The sequence below is a fragment of the Kryptolebias marmoratus genome, linkage group LG8, assembly GCF_001649575.2.
Source record: "Kryptolebias marmoratus isolate JLee-2015 linkage group LG8, ASM164957v2, whole genome shotgun sequence".
Lineage (NCBI taxonomy): Eukaryota > Metazoa > Chordata > Actinopteri > Cyprinodontiformes > Rivulidae > Kryptolebias > Kryptolebias marmoratus.
Window position 1 is genome coordinate 16,282,591 of NC_051437.1, and position 14,564 is coordinate 16,297,154.

Here is a 14,564-nt window from a genome sequence, read left to right on the forward strand (position 1 = left end):
TAATAACAATAATCATAAGTGAGGGGAAACAGTAAAGGTATTGTTCGCACTTGTGTTCACGAATACGCGGGAAGAGGTGGGGCAGGAAACACAAGAAAACTACAGGAGGACACAGGTTAAAGAGCTGCGGGGAGCGACTTAAGTCAACGACACCTGAGGACGAAGGAACGAGCTGCGCATGCGCCGTCGACGAACAGGAGCTCCTCCTCCTCCTCGCGCACAGGAAGAGAAGAGACAAACACGCGAGACGCAGTGACCGAGCAAGGAGCGAGAGTTTTACTTCAAGTAGGTACGGTGTTTATTTAGGAGGGGACGCGAAGCTGCAGCTGCCGCGGTGCTGGAAACAGGAAAAAACAAACAAAACAAAACAAATAAAGTCGACTGCGACGCGCTGATGTGTTGCAACTTGTTTATGAACACAGCTGGGGCCAAACAGCAACACTGCAGTAATGTCCCTCACTGAAGAAAAATAAACCCATTGGCAGCAGTTTGTTGAATACGTGGCAAAATCTAGTTTTAATAAGGACAAGGACATGAAGAAAGAAAGTTGACTTGTGTGGTGTGTTGGTCTAAAGTCTGACCTGCAGTTCTGGACCCCTTGTTGCTTAAGGGGTTAGCTTTTTTGGGGGGGGAGTTTCTGCGAAAGCTTATGAACAGTTAGTATCTCACCTGTTGTAGATGGCTCTTTGACCTGCCTCAGTTTGGAGGAACAGAGTTTAATTCTGACCAGACCGATGAGCTAGTCATTGCGAGGCTGAGACCGACGTCTTCAGGTAACTCCAGTCTTAAAATGTGCACAGTGATTTGTGCAAACACTGTTTAATAAACTTTACACCTCGGGTTAATTTTGCACAACGTGGTCATTCTGGCAGAAGTGTCTGCACCAGGAGTGCTGCAGCTCAGACCTGTCAGGACTAGAGAAAGTGCATTTTCTGTGAAACTACAACACTGAATGACTCTGCAGAACAAGCTGAAATGGAGTTGTCAAAGCTAAACGAAGCAAGACTTCAGCTAAAAAGCCAAAAGTAGTAAAACACTAGCTCTAAGCTAAGAGGAGTGAAGGGCTAAAAGAAGACAGAAGCAAAACAAGTTTCCCAAATTTAGAAAACAGTGTTTTGAGGAAATTGAAGAAATCTCAGTGTTTTTATGATAAAAATATTTTTTTAAAAAGTATGGAAGCTACAAAAATCCAAGGACATAGCACCCATTTTCTGAATCAGTTGAATGTTTTGATTTATGAAAGACTAAAAGAACACAAAGTGTGCAAAAGTAGTTAGACAGCAATAAATGCATGTATAAATAAAGAAGAGGAAAACAATAGTTCACATGATTAAACTGTTTTTTTTCCAAATTGTTAAAGTGCAACCAGCTTTCTACAACTTGTTAAATAATAATACTCTGTTTCATTTGTACTTGGAAGTTGAACTTTTCGGGTTCAATGTTAGGAAAAAGAACTGTAACGCCCCCTAAAGTTGGAATTCCAGATTGCAAAAACAAAGATCCCTGACAAGTCCTGACCTCAAAACCTGATATAACCTGTGTGCTCAAGAAAAGCTGTGATTGTTGCAGCCCTTTTTAACCTCTGTCAGTTTGTGGCTCAGTAATTGAGTCACACACTTTCTAACCATCATAAGTGAACATGTTGCTACAGTGTTTGAATGCACGGAAGGCAGAGAATTGTTTTGTCGGCTTGTATTGCTAATGATAGCAGTTTCTGACATGCAAATGGAACATAGTTAAATCCAGACTGATGTCATTCCTACATCTGAGTTTAAACGGATCGCAGCCTAATTGTTCATAAACCTTCCCCAGTACTCCACTTTAAAAGATTCAAACTACTGCTTTTGAAGAAGAAATTAAGAAATTAAACAATTAATTTCATTTTTGACCACGTGTCCCTAATGTTTAAAAGACGCAGTTAGTTTTTAGCCAACCAAACACAGCTGAGGGTGCTTTTTGTCTCGTTCCTCTAGTTCCGTATGTGGGCTGAAAAGTTGGGGAAGCAGTTGGGCAACCCCACCCGATCACTGGGGGGATGGTTTGTCAGCAAACTGTTCAAGCTTCGCAACCAGATCCTCGAGGAGAATGCTGTGCGGATGTTGGAGATCCAGCCGGGGGACACGGTGCTGGAGCTGGGTCACGGTCCGGGTCTGGGTCTGCAGGCTGCAGCCAAACTCCTCACCGGGCCTACCGGTCACCTCATAGGGGTGGATTACTCTGACTACATGCATCAGGTGAAGTAGGAATACTGTTATATACGAATGTAATATAATATTAATTTATGTAAACATATACTGTTGTACAAAGATTGTCTTTGAACAGTGTCTGAATATATTGAAAAACTTTCCATGTAACCTAAATAAGCCATGATCTCAGATCTAAATAGTTAATGTGGATGGGGAAAATATTGAGAAAAAGATAAATAATGTTGTAACTTTTTCCTTTTCTTTTGTCTGAAGAGGGGGGGTATCTGTCACTTTTGGAACTGTGCATGATTTCGTTTTCTGCCGCCGCAGATGGCAACAGAACGAATGAAGGAGCTCATCGCCAGTGGCAAAGTGACCTTACACCTGTGCGATGTAGCTGCGATGCCTCTGGCCGACAGCTCCGTGGATAAAGTCTTTCACTGTAACTGTTACTATTTCTGGCCCGACCTCAGGAAGACCGCCTCGGAAATCCACCGTGTGATGAAACCAGGTAATGTTGCAACAACAGGCCGTATCCTATAAAACGTATTCATCATTCCAATTAAAACTTGCCCCGCATGCTGTGATGTTTGAACCCACCCAGGAGGCCTGATGGTGACAACGATGAGGGTTTCCCATGTGGCTGTTTTAGGGTCAAAGGGAGTGATGCCAGGAGAGAACTGGCGTCCCGAGGCCTATATGGCAGCTCTGAGAGACGCTGGCTTCACTGATGTCAGGATTGAAGACAAACAACATGAAAACCTAACTTTTCAGGCATTTTTTGCCACAGTCTTAAAATGAGATTATGTGCCGTCCAGGGTCCAGGTTGATTTCATGGCAACACGATTGCTTTTTTTATGGTGTGCCATTTAAAGTGGGATAAACTGTGAGTAATCATATTGATAAAATACACAATAAGAACTTTTATTTTGACAGTTTTTAGACATTTTAGAATTTATCAATTGTGTCACACTATATAGAATCATTTAGTTCAGTGTTATCTTTGCACAGAAAATACACATCGTTGTATTCAAATTTCAAAGCTGTGTAATTGGATTTTCATATTGAAATGTGTCCGTTAAAAACAGGAAAATTTACCGATATCAGTTTCAGTGTTGCATTCACTCTACTTGTCACATCAGTCATCAGCTTGAATGCCTAAATTCTTGTGTGTAAAGAAAACAAAAACCTACCTTTGACAATAATTTTCTAAACATTGTAATTTTGTAGAACATATTTTTGTTCATACCTTCATAATACAATGCTGCTTCTGAAAACGGTATGTTTTACTGTGAGTAGTTAAATCTTGAACTAAGTGATTGTGTAACCAAATGCAATAAATAAACACAAATCATCTTTTTGTCCTGCTAATTCCTGTCAGTATTGAAAGGGGGGTTGATGCTGCAGATGGTATTGCAGGTGGGTCATCTGTTCACATGGCCAACCTAAAGACACGCTCACACTCACGCATAAAGCCAGTTTAGAATCACATGACATGCATCGTTTTGGTCTGTGAGAGAAAACTAGTATCCAGAGAAAAGCCACATACACACGGGAAGAAGATGCAGACGCTGCACAGAAAGGCCCCAGTTAGGATTTGAACCAGTTGTTTTGGTGAGGTGACAAACTGTCATGCAGTCTCTTATTATAATTACAAATAATTTGAACAACAACAAAAAAGTATTCCATCCCAAATAATATGTAGAGCTCAAGTACTTGGTATACATTTATACATGGTAGAACAAATACAAGAATACTGCATATTCTTTTTATCCCTCAGGATGAAATACAGACTGTAGACTCTAAAGAATAAACTGCTACTATTTACAAATGTTTGCAAAAAAAAGAAAAAGGAACACTGAATATTTGTGTGTGTTTCATATTACTTTATATGACATTTCTAGTAAAAACACAGTCACTGAGGTGGGTATTTATTATTATTATTTATTTTTTGCATGGATTCACAACAGTTCACAGAGTGCTGTACATAAAAAGGCAATGTTTTACTGGAACTGTAGACAAGTTGAAGTCAGATCCTTCAAAACCGTAGATAGTAAATACAAGTGAATAGAGTTGTGTTGGCAATTATGAGATAAGGAGTAGACAAAAATAGTTAAATATATAGATGTAAAGTTTGAATGTTTAGAGTGTATTCTACACAGGAACTTGAGAAGTGACAATGTTATGTTTTATTATCTTAAAAACATTTAAGATAATAAAATAACATTTTACCCAACCTGAAACCAACTGTTGTAGCCCTCCTCGCCGCTTGGTGGCGGTAGTGCTCCCTTTTGTTGTTGCCGAGTCACACGAATAAGAAACACCAAGCAGCAGCGCGGGGCGATCCAAAATCCAAGAAATAAAACCACTGAACGACTTCTCTGCACGAGTATTAACACAGATAAATTTAAAACCTCTGCGGCGACTTCACATTCAGCGGGAAACAGCCGGAGAAATGTAAGCGAGCCTCGTGTTAAACGTCGAGTTGATGACGATTGAATGCACTTTATTTTAGCTCGCAGTCGATTTTCGTTCAGAGCTAACAGGTGTCACTTGTGTCGTTTCACTCGGTTTGCTCTGTTTTCCCAGATTTTGAAGGATGCAGAAGGCTTCTCGGTTGAAGCGTGAACTTCAGATGTTGAGCACCGAGCCTCCTCCCGGGATAACCTGCTGGCAGACCGAGGAACGGATGGACGACCTCCGTGCGCGTGAGTGAACCTTAAATCACTTTTAAAACAAATATTAATCAAACAGCAGAGCGAGTAGGCCTCAGGTGCACACGCTCTCTACTTTAAATGCGTAATGGCCAAGTTAAACTATGTTATAGACAGACATACTGTTAATGTAGGTGCCAGAATCATTTGTTATGACTCCCTTTTAATGCATCCTTGTTTGAGTCCCAGTTGACATGCCTGTCTTATAGATGATGGATGTTAAAACTAAAAGCAAGCTTTTCCCTTAAAACGTCACACAGAAGCCCAAAAAGAGGCGTGTGAGGGTGAGTATAAGTGTGAAAACAAAAGGCTCTGGTCCTCCTGCAATCTCAGCTATAGCTGCAAGAAACTCTTGTAAAATATGTTTAACCATTAACCATAAGGGCTTAAACTGAACTGGGCTGCAGAGCTTTTATGGGTCGGCCTCTTTGGAGGGCATGTGGTTTTATTGGCGTCGCAGGTGTCTGGAAAAACACAGGCCTTTGTTGACAGCACGAGTTCTGTGGCTGAAGAGCAAGGGGTCGTCAAATCGTGCTCAGACACAAGTCAGGGCCTGATCGGCTGATATCTTAAGACTCAAAACCATCCGATTAGCCTGGGATCATCAAGGATATGTCTGAATGCATTGTAAGATGTATCATTGAAACATTTACTCATTTCCACAAATCGTATTTCTACTTAAAAGCAACCTGACCTTAACAATATCTAAAACCAAAACTGAATACCATAGAATACAATATTTTACTTGACAAATATCTGGAGCTAGTATATTTTATGAACTGATTGATTCAAATGATTTTCTTCAATATTAATCTAAAGGTGAGTCTGAAACTTAGAAAAATATAACAAAATAATATGAGCAGCTTAGTTTTATGTAAGTGTGTAATTACCACATGTGCTGCCATTTTTACAACAATGATGCATTACTGTCTGTAATTTTTATTCTCAACTTTTATTGTTTCCTTTCGTCTTTGAAGCTTAGCATTTTGGACTTTATCTTTTCATCAATCCCAGACTGACTTGATGTTAAAAGAAGCAAGATTTTGATATAATAAGTATCTTAGAGCTCCCTGTTCTCATTGGTACAGCAGTTCTTTGTGGCTTTGTGTTTGTTGTTCCTATACTACATCCTGCAGAATAGATTTGAACCATCAGATGCCTTGGTGGTGGTTGTGCACGAAGAATAACAAAACATTTTAACTGCATTTAATCTTCGTTTTCATTCATAGTTTTTTTTTTTTTTTTTTTGCATTTCACTGTTCTTAATCTGGTTCACTTTCCCTCGCAGAGATTGTAGGCGGAGTTGGAACACCTTATGAAGGTGGAGTCTTCTCCCTGGAGGTCAAGATTCCAGAGAGGTTTATTTTTTTTATGCTTTAATCTCGATTAAATTCATTCAGCCATTTGCCAGAAGCACTCACTCAGGTATCCAATCTCCTTTATCCCTCTCGCAGATATCCATTTGAGCCTCCAAAAATACGATTCTTGACTCCAATCTACCACCCAAACATTGACAACTCCGGGCGGATCTGTCACGATGCGCTCAAACTCCCACCAAAGGTTTTGATGAAAAGCAGAAAACAAACTTTTTGTGTTTTGTGTAATGTGACCGTATGTATGTGTTGAATACAGTGTTTCGTGTATTATTATTTTTTTCTTCAGGGTGCCTGGAAGCCGTCCCTAAACATCTCCACAGTCCTCACGTCTATTCAGCTGCTCATGGCTGAGCCCAATCCGGACGACCCACTTATGGCTGATATAGTGAGTCACACGGAACTTCATCACACCTAGTACTGTTTGAGCAGTATCATGTAGAGACATTATTACATGTTTCCCACTCATTTATTTTTTTAAAACATGTTTGTATAAGTGTTAGTATGTAATGAGAACCAGCTTTTTGGGATGTAAAATGATCTGTTGTGTAACTCCAGTTTTTATATTTGCATTTTTTTCCCGCTTTTTGTTTCAAATGCAGTCATCAGAGTTTAAATATAACAAGCACCTGTTTTTGGAGAAGGCCAAGAAATGGACACAGGAGCATGCAGTTCAGAAGAATACTGTAAGTCCCTGTTGCCTCTTTCAGCACTGTGGTTTCTTGATTTTGGCTGCAGCGGCAGTCCTTTCACACAGGAGGAACAAATCAAGTCGAACAAGTTGCGGGACATTGTGTGCTTGTACACATTAAGACAGCATAATGAACCTGACGAATAGTTTGTTTGGGTAGAGTGTAGCACTGCACTTGCTGTACTCCTTCATACATACCCGCCAGCTCTGTGACTACCTTTCTTGCTGGTTCAGAGGTGTACCAGTGGATCAACTTCCAACACCCCGATTCATCTCAATAATTTCACACCTGGCACTGATGTTGGAAAATGTGAGGCCAGCTTGTCAGTGTTGTGTAAAGAGGACTGATGTCTCTGACTGGTTCATTGATATTCTTGATTTGAACAGTCTTTTTATTTTTATCATGCGTGAAGAGGTCTTGCTTTTCAGTGTTGTTTCTGTTATGGTGTATTGACTTATTTGAACCACTAGGTGGTGCTGTTTTCTTGATATGATAAAACATCAATTTCTTTCAGCATTGTCAAGAAGATAAACCTTGTATACAATTCTGTGCAAATGTCTTAAATCACCACTATTTCTTTTCTTTAAAGAATCCTGACTTCCTTTTTATCCATTTTAAACAGATCCTCAACAATAACAAGCAACTTTGCCAGTTTGCTTTGCATAGACAACACAGTTTGGGAGATTTTTTTTTTTTTTTTTGCTTTAGTTTGATGTCTTTACACTTGAATGATTTGTAGGTCATTGTGAAGTGGTTTAATCAAACCACAAAAAAACTTTAAAACTGGTCAAGTAGACTGACTGGAGCGAATAAAGAAGTTCATGTCCAAAGAAAAACTTTGAAAGACCTTTCAGAAAGCCAAAATAATTACTGATTAGGACAAGAAAGAAAGAAAGATCTTGTGCAATCAGTTAGCGATCCGAGTACACTAAACCATTATTGTTTTTTTTAAAATAACAATTATAGCCATTTTTGTGTTTGCTAGTTTTGCTTAGCTGTAGGGGCCGTATCAGGTGAGATTGACTCCAAAAATAATTCAGTTATAGATGCACCCAGGATGATTACTTTCTGAGAATTTCATTATAATCTGTCCAGTGGTTCCTGAAGTATTTTGCTAACAGACAGACAAATGAACACAGACACGAGCAATCACAAGCTCACCTTTCATCTCTCTGGACTATAATAAGCAAAGAGTGACTCAAATCTTCTACAACATACCTATTTTTTATTTATTTTTTTATGATTTAAATGCATGGAGGAGCACAACGAGGCCGTGACAGATCTGTGGTTGTCTAAAACCGTTTGCAACGTGTCTCTGTTCAGGGTGTTGTGGAGGACAACAAAGAAAATCCTCCGAATCAGAACGTCTCATCCAGAAAACGAGAGGAGCTCGGTGGCCAGCAGGAGGCCGGAGAGCCAGCGAAGAGACGCTGTGTGTAGTTTCCTTTTCAGCTGTTCAGTTAACCAGCATGCCTTGCACACCTGTCAACATTTTGGGTTTTTTAACTTATCATTTACTGCTAATACCATCCTCCAATTAATATGTATATAACTAGATAGGAGGATATATTTATAACACATTTATTAGTGTCTATCTCTGTTGTGATATTAAAGTTTATGAATACATTACATGCAGTGTTTTCTTTTTGTGGTAGTATAGACAGAGTCATTAAAATAAAGTATGGAAATCATAATTTTATTCAAACATATGCTTAACAGTTGTATATTAAGTATGTACAACCTAAATGGTACAAGTTTTTGTTTTTTACAAACTAAGATTTTTTTTTAATATATATATATATATATATAAAATTATATATTTGCTTATAAAAAGGAGACAAACATCATAAGGCTGTAGTGAGTCAATACCATAGTTCAGAGGTAGTTACATTGTTTATATATATATGCAGATTGCTAGCCTACTTGAAAGTCTGCAGAAATATGCTGTAGCTATGTCCCATTCAGTTTGACTCTTTGTTGAGACTGAAACATGTAAACCATATGGAACTACGTGCAGCCGGCTTGCATGAAGCAGCCGCCTCCAAAATCGGGAAGCACTTTATCAGGTGGCCACATCGCTGCGGAGAAGATTCTAGCTTACGTTGGTAAAACGACCTGCTGTGTTTGACAAGAGTCCCTTTTTTTTTTTTTTTTTTTTGGAAATAAAACTCAGCAACAAGAACTTAACATTTAAAAAGAAATAACTTCACTTAAAACATTAAACAGTATGTAACATAAGTTGCTTTTCTCATCACATTTCAGTATAAACATTTGTTCCCTCTGGGTAAGCCACTGATTTAGATGATGCTTTGATTTTCCATGGAAAAACCAGCTTTGTTTACATTTTCTCTTTGTTATCCAAGACTTTGATTGACTCAGTCCGCTGGATTGTTCCTAAAAATCTTTAGTTCATCAGTACAGGCATTTCCTATGGGAAGGTCTTTTTTTTCTGTTAGTCCCACTCTTTATTTGCTCATCAACATCTCTTCAGTTCATCATCAGCTTCTGTTTAGTGATTTAAGGAACTTTTTTGATTGATTGCCCGTAAAGGATCCTGCTGCATTACAATAATGGTCCTTGAATGTCCACTGTTTCCCAGATTTTCAGACAGCTGACCGGGTGGGGGTGAAGGATGTGAGGTCAGGAGGACAGGGGAGTGGAGCGCAGGAGTATTCTGAATCGCATCTCAATCCAAGAGCTTTCCACGTTTGTCGTCTCTCGGGCCTCCTCATTCGGTCGCCCTTTCACTGGCTGTGAGCGCGGGCACTTGGCAAGGGATGAGCGGAACAGACATCGTGGAGGAGCAGCTGGAGAATCTGATTGGATCCAGCTTGGGCTGGGAAGGTGACCCCACGCTGTAAATGGCGTCGGCGTCAGTCAGCGACACCTGAGCTGACGAATCGGAGCAGGAGCTCTTCTCTGTGGCCACAGAAACCAGCGAGTCCAAGGTGCGGTCTCGACGCAGCTGTGGCCGTGCCTTGGGGCGAGACCAGGAGAAGAACTGGGCGTGGTCTCTTGTGAACAGGAGGAAGAGGAGAGGGTTGAGGCACGAAGGCAGAGGCTGCAGGAGCAGAAGGACTGATTTCAGGACCTCCTCCCCCAGAGAGAGGAGACCCAGAAGGGAGCAAAGGGAAAGGAAAGCTACTGGTACATAGAGGAGGCCATTAGTGAAAATTAGCCAGGCAACATGTTTGATCATAGCACAATCCCACAGACCCTCACATTCCCCCCTGAGTAACTCCCAATAAAGGCGGATGTATGAACCTGTGACTATGAGCAAGCACAGGGTGTTCATCATAATGAATGCCAAAGGAAAGCCTAGAGAGGACGGGAAGTGAGATGTAGAAGGCAAGGGTGAGGGAAGGCAGAACGGGGAAGACCCATACTCTCCCACTCCTAACAGTGGGAGAGAGGCGAGCGTGAGGGACAGAGTGAGGCAGAACAACGCACATGTGCGCACACTCCCAAGGGATGGGGATTTCCCATAGGCACGGGCGCAGGTCACGCTTACGCCACACTGCACTGCTGCGAGGGTCAGCAGCAGCACGCTCGCCTCAGACGCGAACACCCACACCCATCCCGTCGCCTGACAACCGGGTCCCCCCTCCCAGCGGGCGCCATAGTGACTGAACTCTCCCAGAGTGAGGGCATCCACAAGGACCAGGGTGCAGGTGCACACCCCCGTCAGCAGGTTGGACGCGCCCATGCAGGCCACGGTGAAGCGTAGCGGCGACAGGTAGCCGGGTGAGCCAAAGAGGGACAGGAACAGGATGGAGTTCCCCAGCAGGGACACCAGGGAGATAAACCACAGGCCAACACGGACTATCCAGCTGCCCAACAGGGAGTCGCACGGACGGAAAGGACCTGCAACATAACAAACACAACTCAGGAGCAGAAAATAGAGGAGCTGGTTGTGAATTAATGTTTCTGTTTTTCAGGCAGCTCTCACAATCTTTAATAAAACAGCTTTAAAATGTCGAGAAAAGCTGGAAGTTTCATTACCAGGTGTGGGCGTGCATTGAACACTGGTCTGCAGTTTGGATTCTTCTATTTCCAGCTGGAACTCCTCCAGATCAGGATCATCTAGAAGATAACACTGCTGTCAACTTTTGTTGTACGAATCCCATTTGGCATATGTCAGACAATTAGTCCTGTTGTTACTACATGTGTATACTGTTTATATGCTTGTTGGCTTACCTATTGTACTAGCTAAAAATAATTGTTTTAATCCTGAGGTGGCCTAACATTCTTCTGCAGTGACACGCAAATATTTTACAAAGATAACTGGCACTTTCCATGACTTGTTTATGTATCACTTAAAGCGTGATGAATCTTAATCAGACATGTGCCAGAGCTTCACTGTTCTTTGTTATTGTTTTAGTAACTATTTGAAGTTTTAGTGGTCTCGTTTTAATGTGCTTCGTTTTGATTTATCTGTGTTTATATTGTATGCTAGCCGCATGAATAGCGTGGTCAACATGGAATCGTATCAGGTGCCAGGTAACTGTGGTTTTTAGTCAGGCTCTGACATGTTTCGGGCTTTATTTGTTTTAGATTTCCATCTATTGCAGTCCCCTGTGTGTGTGTGTGTCGTCACGTGTTTAAAACAGATTATACTAAATTTGTGCCGCCTTACAGTGGGTGTCAGCGTGGATGGGGAACATGGCGACCGTCCTCTTGTGTAGATCTTCGTGTGTGCTGCTCGGTTCTGTGTCCCACTGGCTGGCGGGCTTGTAGCTTTCACAGGATGCATATACACAGCACTGGTAGGCATAAGGCATCTCTATCACCCTGTAGCATAGAGACAAAAACAGCCTTAATAACAAGGCAGATGCAGAATCAGAGGTTTCTGCCAGGACTTCTGTTTTTGGACACTGTCAGCGATGATGCTGTTGCACCTTGATCATAAACTCACTCTTCACGTTTAGTTTATCTCTCTTGGCTTTAGGGACTTTTCTTACAAGCTGTTTCAAGTGTCTGCACAATCGTTAAGTTAACATCAGGAATGATTTCCAGGGATACGGTGCATTTCACCAACTGTCAGACTTGTAGGCCTTTGGTGAAATTTTTACAACACTGTGAGATGAGGGATAATTGAAGCAATTGAACGGGAATGCATTGTTTCTTAATGCCCACAGGATACACACCTGGATCTTTGAATTAGTTTTTTTATTGAAAGGAGAAAAAAAAAAGTTAGCAGTGTATTTGTATGCTATTACCTCATGTGGGGAAAGTTATCGGGACTGAAAGCTTCATAGAGTTCTTTGTTCCCCTTCAGTTTGAGATGGGTGAGAGCTCCCAAACCAGCGACTGGCAAAGACTTCAGATGGTTCTCAGTGAGGTCCCTAAAGTAAATTTAAAAAGGTAATACAATGTTAAGCCTGCAAAATAAGATTGTATTCTAAATATCACTGGGGGTAAGCCTTAGTAAATTTGTAAATTTTGTATTTAGACAAAGCACTCTATCACATTCTCTTTGGATAGTGTCTACTATCAGATTTAGATGATTTGGCAAGAAAAACTTCAGTCTTTATGTATCTGGGGTATTTTTCTGTTTGTTTGTTTTGTTTTTTATATTTATTTATTAAATTTTGCTCACAGTTTGATCAAAGAGTGAAGTGAGGCAAAGGCGTCCGGGTGGATCCACTCGATGACGTTCCAGCTCAGATCACTGTCAGAAAAAAAAAACACAAATAATTTCCAGGTGAAGTAAAAATGGACTTTTTGGAGTCATAATTTCTTTTTTTTAATTATTTTAATATCCCTCTCACTGTTATGTTTCACCACAAGGTGTCAGTAGAGAGACGTACAGCTGTTTAACTTGAGCCACCATGATTCTAGGTTACTTTTGATACCATAATATAATACCTGTCATTTCCACTACGCAAACTGTTTCAGTTTAATTCTCTGATAGTGATAAAGAAGACAACTTATGTGAGACTTTTCTTCTTTCCAGCTATTTAATCAATAAAATCTTGTAAATATGTAATATATAATATGTAATATATCACTTTCTTGATAGGATCCTGAAACCAATGTTGGAAACGACTGATATTTATTGCCCACCACTAAAAGGGGAAGGGAGACGATCATGTTTTTGCTCGTCTGTGTGTGTATGTGTGTGTGTGTGTGTGTGTTTATGTATGTGTTACCAAATATCTCTCGAACCACCATGATGAATTTTAATGAAACTTATAGAAAGTAACCTTTTGGTATACATCTACAGCTGATTCACTTATGGAGTCATTCCGATTCAAGATGGCTGCCACAGCCAACTTAACTTAGAAAACAACAACAAAAAAATTGTTATAGTTCATTGAGTTTACAGATATTGTGCAAAAAGTTTGGTGTGGTACTGGCTGATAATTATTCACAACACATACTCCAAGTGCTACTCATTGCTCAAGATCTTTGTTTACAACTTTAGCATGAACTGCTAAAGTCAACCGTCTTCATCTGTTAGCAAAATATCTCATGAACGACTGGATAGAGTTTAATGACACTTTCAGAAAGTAATCACTGGATGCACATTTACAACTAATTAACTTTTGGAGTCAAACCAACATTAGCCAACACAAAAACTAATCTAAAAACTAAAAGTCACTCAGTTTTGCAGATATTGAGCTAACATTTGGTGTGGCAGTAGTTGATAGTCATTCACAACACATACTCTGACCGTGACATCTCGCAATAGTGCACGAGCTAGTTCATAATGGTGTTTTCAAGGTTTGTTGCAAACTGCTACAATTCCATTATTTCTCAACAAAAGAGGATCTTTGTCTAAAACTCTGTCATGAAAGGTGTATGATAGGCCTTTCTTCAAGGAATGACAGGCCTTAAATTAATTAAATTAATAAATGATCTCCATTTACTTGGTGCTTTTCAAACCTTATAAATCAAAGTGCTTTACATTAAAAGCAACATTCCCCTGGTGCCTTTATTGAATACCTAACACACCCATTCTCTGATGATATATAGAGGCAGTTTAGAGTTCAGTTTCCTGCCAGATTAAAAAAAAATATCCTAACGAGAGAGAAAGTAAAAGTTGAAACAAAGATGGACTCACAGTGCTCTGAGAGAGGTGAGCTGCTGGAAGGTGGTAGACTCTACTCTCCTGATCTGATTATGCTGTAGTCCTCTGTTAAATGGAGAAATATAAAAGCTTACATACAGTTGACACAATGAACGAGTTAAAAAAAGAAAAGATGTCGATTCTGACAGGTATCTGTGACTGTTTGCGGGGCCAAGAGTACTCACATTTCTTGCAGGGCTGAACAGTGATAAAAGCTGGGAAGTTCCTCGATCTGGTTGTAGGACAGCTCTCTACAGCAGCCAACAAAATTAAAAACAGTTACACAAAGCATTCAGAACCGCACTGACCAGCTGTGGGTTTAAAGTGTGGGAAATTATGGGGTGACAGGATTACTTGGTTGTCAGCTCTGTGAGCAATGCAATACTAGAGGACAATAACTTTGGGGAGGAAGGGGGAGAGTGGAGGTAGTGATTGGATTTCATAGTAAAGTGATTGTATGAGTGATGGCTTGGAGGCACAACTCTCCACATGTGTTTTTTGTGTATAAGTTGTTTTTTTATGTCATT

The 14,564-nt window shown here is 40.4% G+C and overlaps 3 protein-coding genes across 8 annotated transcripts in view; 2 read left to right on the forward strand and 1 right to left on the reverse strand.

The window, feature by feature from the left end:
* Positions 1-147: 147 nt before the first annotated feature.
* zgc:194242 (uncharacterized protein LOC100005854 homolog) lies at positions 148-3,540 on the forward strand. 3 transcript variants are annotated; one of them, XM_037977160.1, is made up of 5 exons: positions 273-289; positions 679-773; positions 1,974-2,234; positions 2,517-2,697; positions 2,791-3,540. In XM_037977160.1, the coding sequence occupies exons 3-5, from the start codon at positions 1,980-1,982 to the stop codon at positions 2,985-2,987; spliced, it is 633 nt and encodes a 210-aa protein (XP_037833088.1). In that variant the 5' UTR covers positions 273-289; positions 679-773; positions 1,974-1,979; the 3' UTR covers positions 2,988-3,540. The 3 variants fall into 3 exon arrangements, with proteins under 3 accessions (XP_017270433.1, XP_017270434.1, XP_037833088.1); XM_017414944.3 differs by lacking the exon at positions 679-773 and having other exon boundaries at positions 148-285; XM_017414945.3 differs by lacking the exon at positions 679-773 and having other exon boundaries at positions 157-289.
* A 921-nt stretch (positions 3,541-4,461) lies between these two features.
* ube2t (ubiquitin-conjugating enzyme E2T (putative)) lies at positions 4,462-8,594 on the forward strand. Its single transcript, XM_017414947.3, has 7 exons — positions 4,462-4,643; positions 4,776-4,894; positions 6,189-6,258; positions 6,355-6,460; positions 6,563-6,661; positions 6,876-6,959; positions 8,289-8,594. The coding sequence occupies exons 2-7, from the start codon at positions 4,786-4,788 to the stop codon at positions 8,403-8,405; spliced, it is 585 nt and encodes a 194-aa protein (XP_017270436.1). The 5' UTR covers positions 4,462-4,643; positions 4,776-4,785; the 3' UTR covers positions 8,406-8,594.
* Positions 8,595-9,103: 509 nt separating this feature from the next.
* The window catches only part of LOC108235293 (leucine-rich repeat-containing G-protein coupled receptor 6), a 74,850-nt gene continuing 69,389 nt past the window's right edge, over positions 9,104-14,564 (reverse strand). For all 4 annotated transcript variants that reach the window (XM_037977158.1, XM_037977157.1, XM_037977156.1 and 1 more), the window contains 7 exons: positions 14,223-14,288; positions 14,032-14,103; positions 12,565-12,636; positions 12,185-12,310; positions 11,602-11,756; positions 10,968-11,048; positions 9,104-10,829 (listed from right to left, as the gene is read on the reverse strand). In XM_037977158.1, coding sequence (XP_037833086.1) covers positions 9,694-10,829; positions 10,968-11,048; positions 11,602-11,756; positions 12,185-12,310; positions 12,565-12,636; positions 14,032-14,103; positions 14,223-14,288 — 1,708 coding nt within the window. In that variant the 3' untranslated portion in view covers positions 9,104-9,693. The remainder of the gene's footprint in view (positions 10,830-10,967; positions 11,049-11,601; positions 11,757-12,184; positions 12,311-12,564; positions 12,637-14,031; positions 14,104-14,222; positions 14,289-14,564) is intronic.

Excerpts from the sequence above, each read along its gene's own strand:
- zgc:194242 (XM_017414944.3), top strand. The coding sequence starts at position 1,980 with ATGTGGGCTGAAAAGTTGGGGAAGCAGTTGGGCAACCCCACCCGATCA. Across the intron at positions 2,235-2,516 it reads ACTCTGACTACATGCATCAG|ATGGCAACAGAACGAATGAA; the intron begins GTGAAGTAGGAA and ends CTGCCGCCGCAG. Across the intron at positions 2,698-2,790 it reads CCACCGTGTGATGAAACCAG|GAGGCCTGATGGTGACAACG; the intron begins GTAATGTTGCAA and ends GAACCCACCCAG.
- ube2t (XM_017414947.3), top strand. The coding sequence starts at position 4,786 with ATGCAGAAGGCTTCTCGGTTGAAGCGTGAACTTCAGATGTTGAGCACC. Across the intron at positions 6,461-6,562 it reads CGCTCAAACTCCCACCAAAG|GGTGCCTGGAAGCCGTCCCT; the intron begins GTTTTGATGAAA and ends TTTTTTCTTCAG. Across the intron at positions 6,662-6,875 it reads ACCCACTTATGGCTGATATA|TCATCAGAGTTTAAATATAA; the intron begins GTGAGTCACACG and ends TTTCAAATGCAG.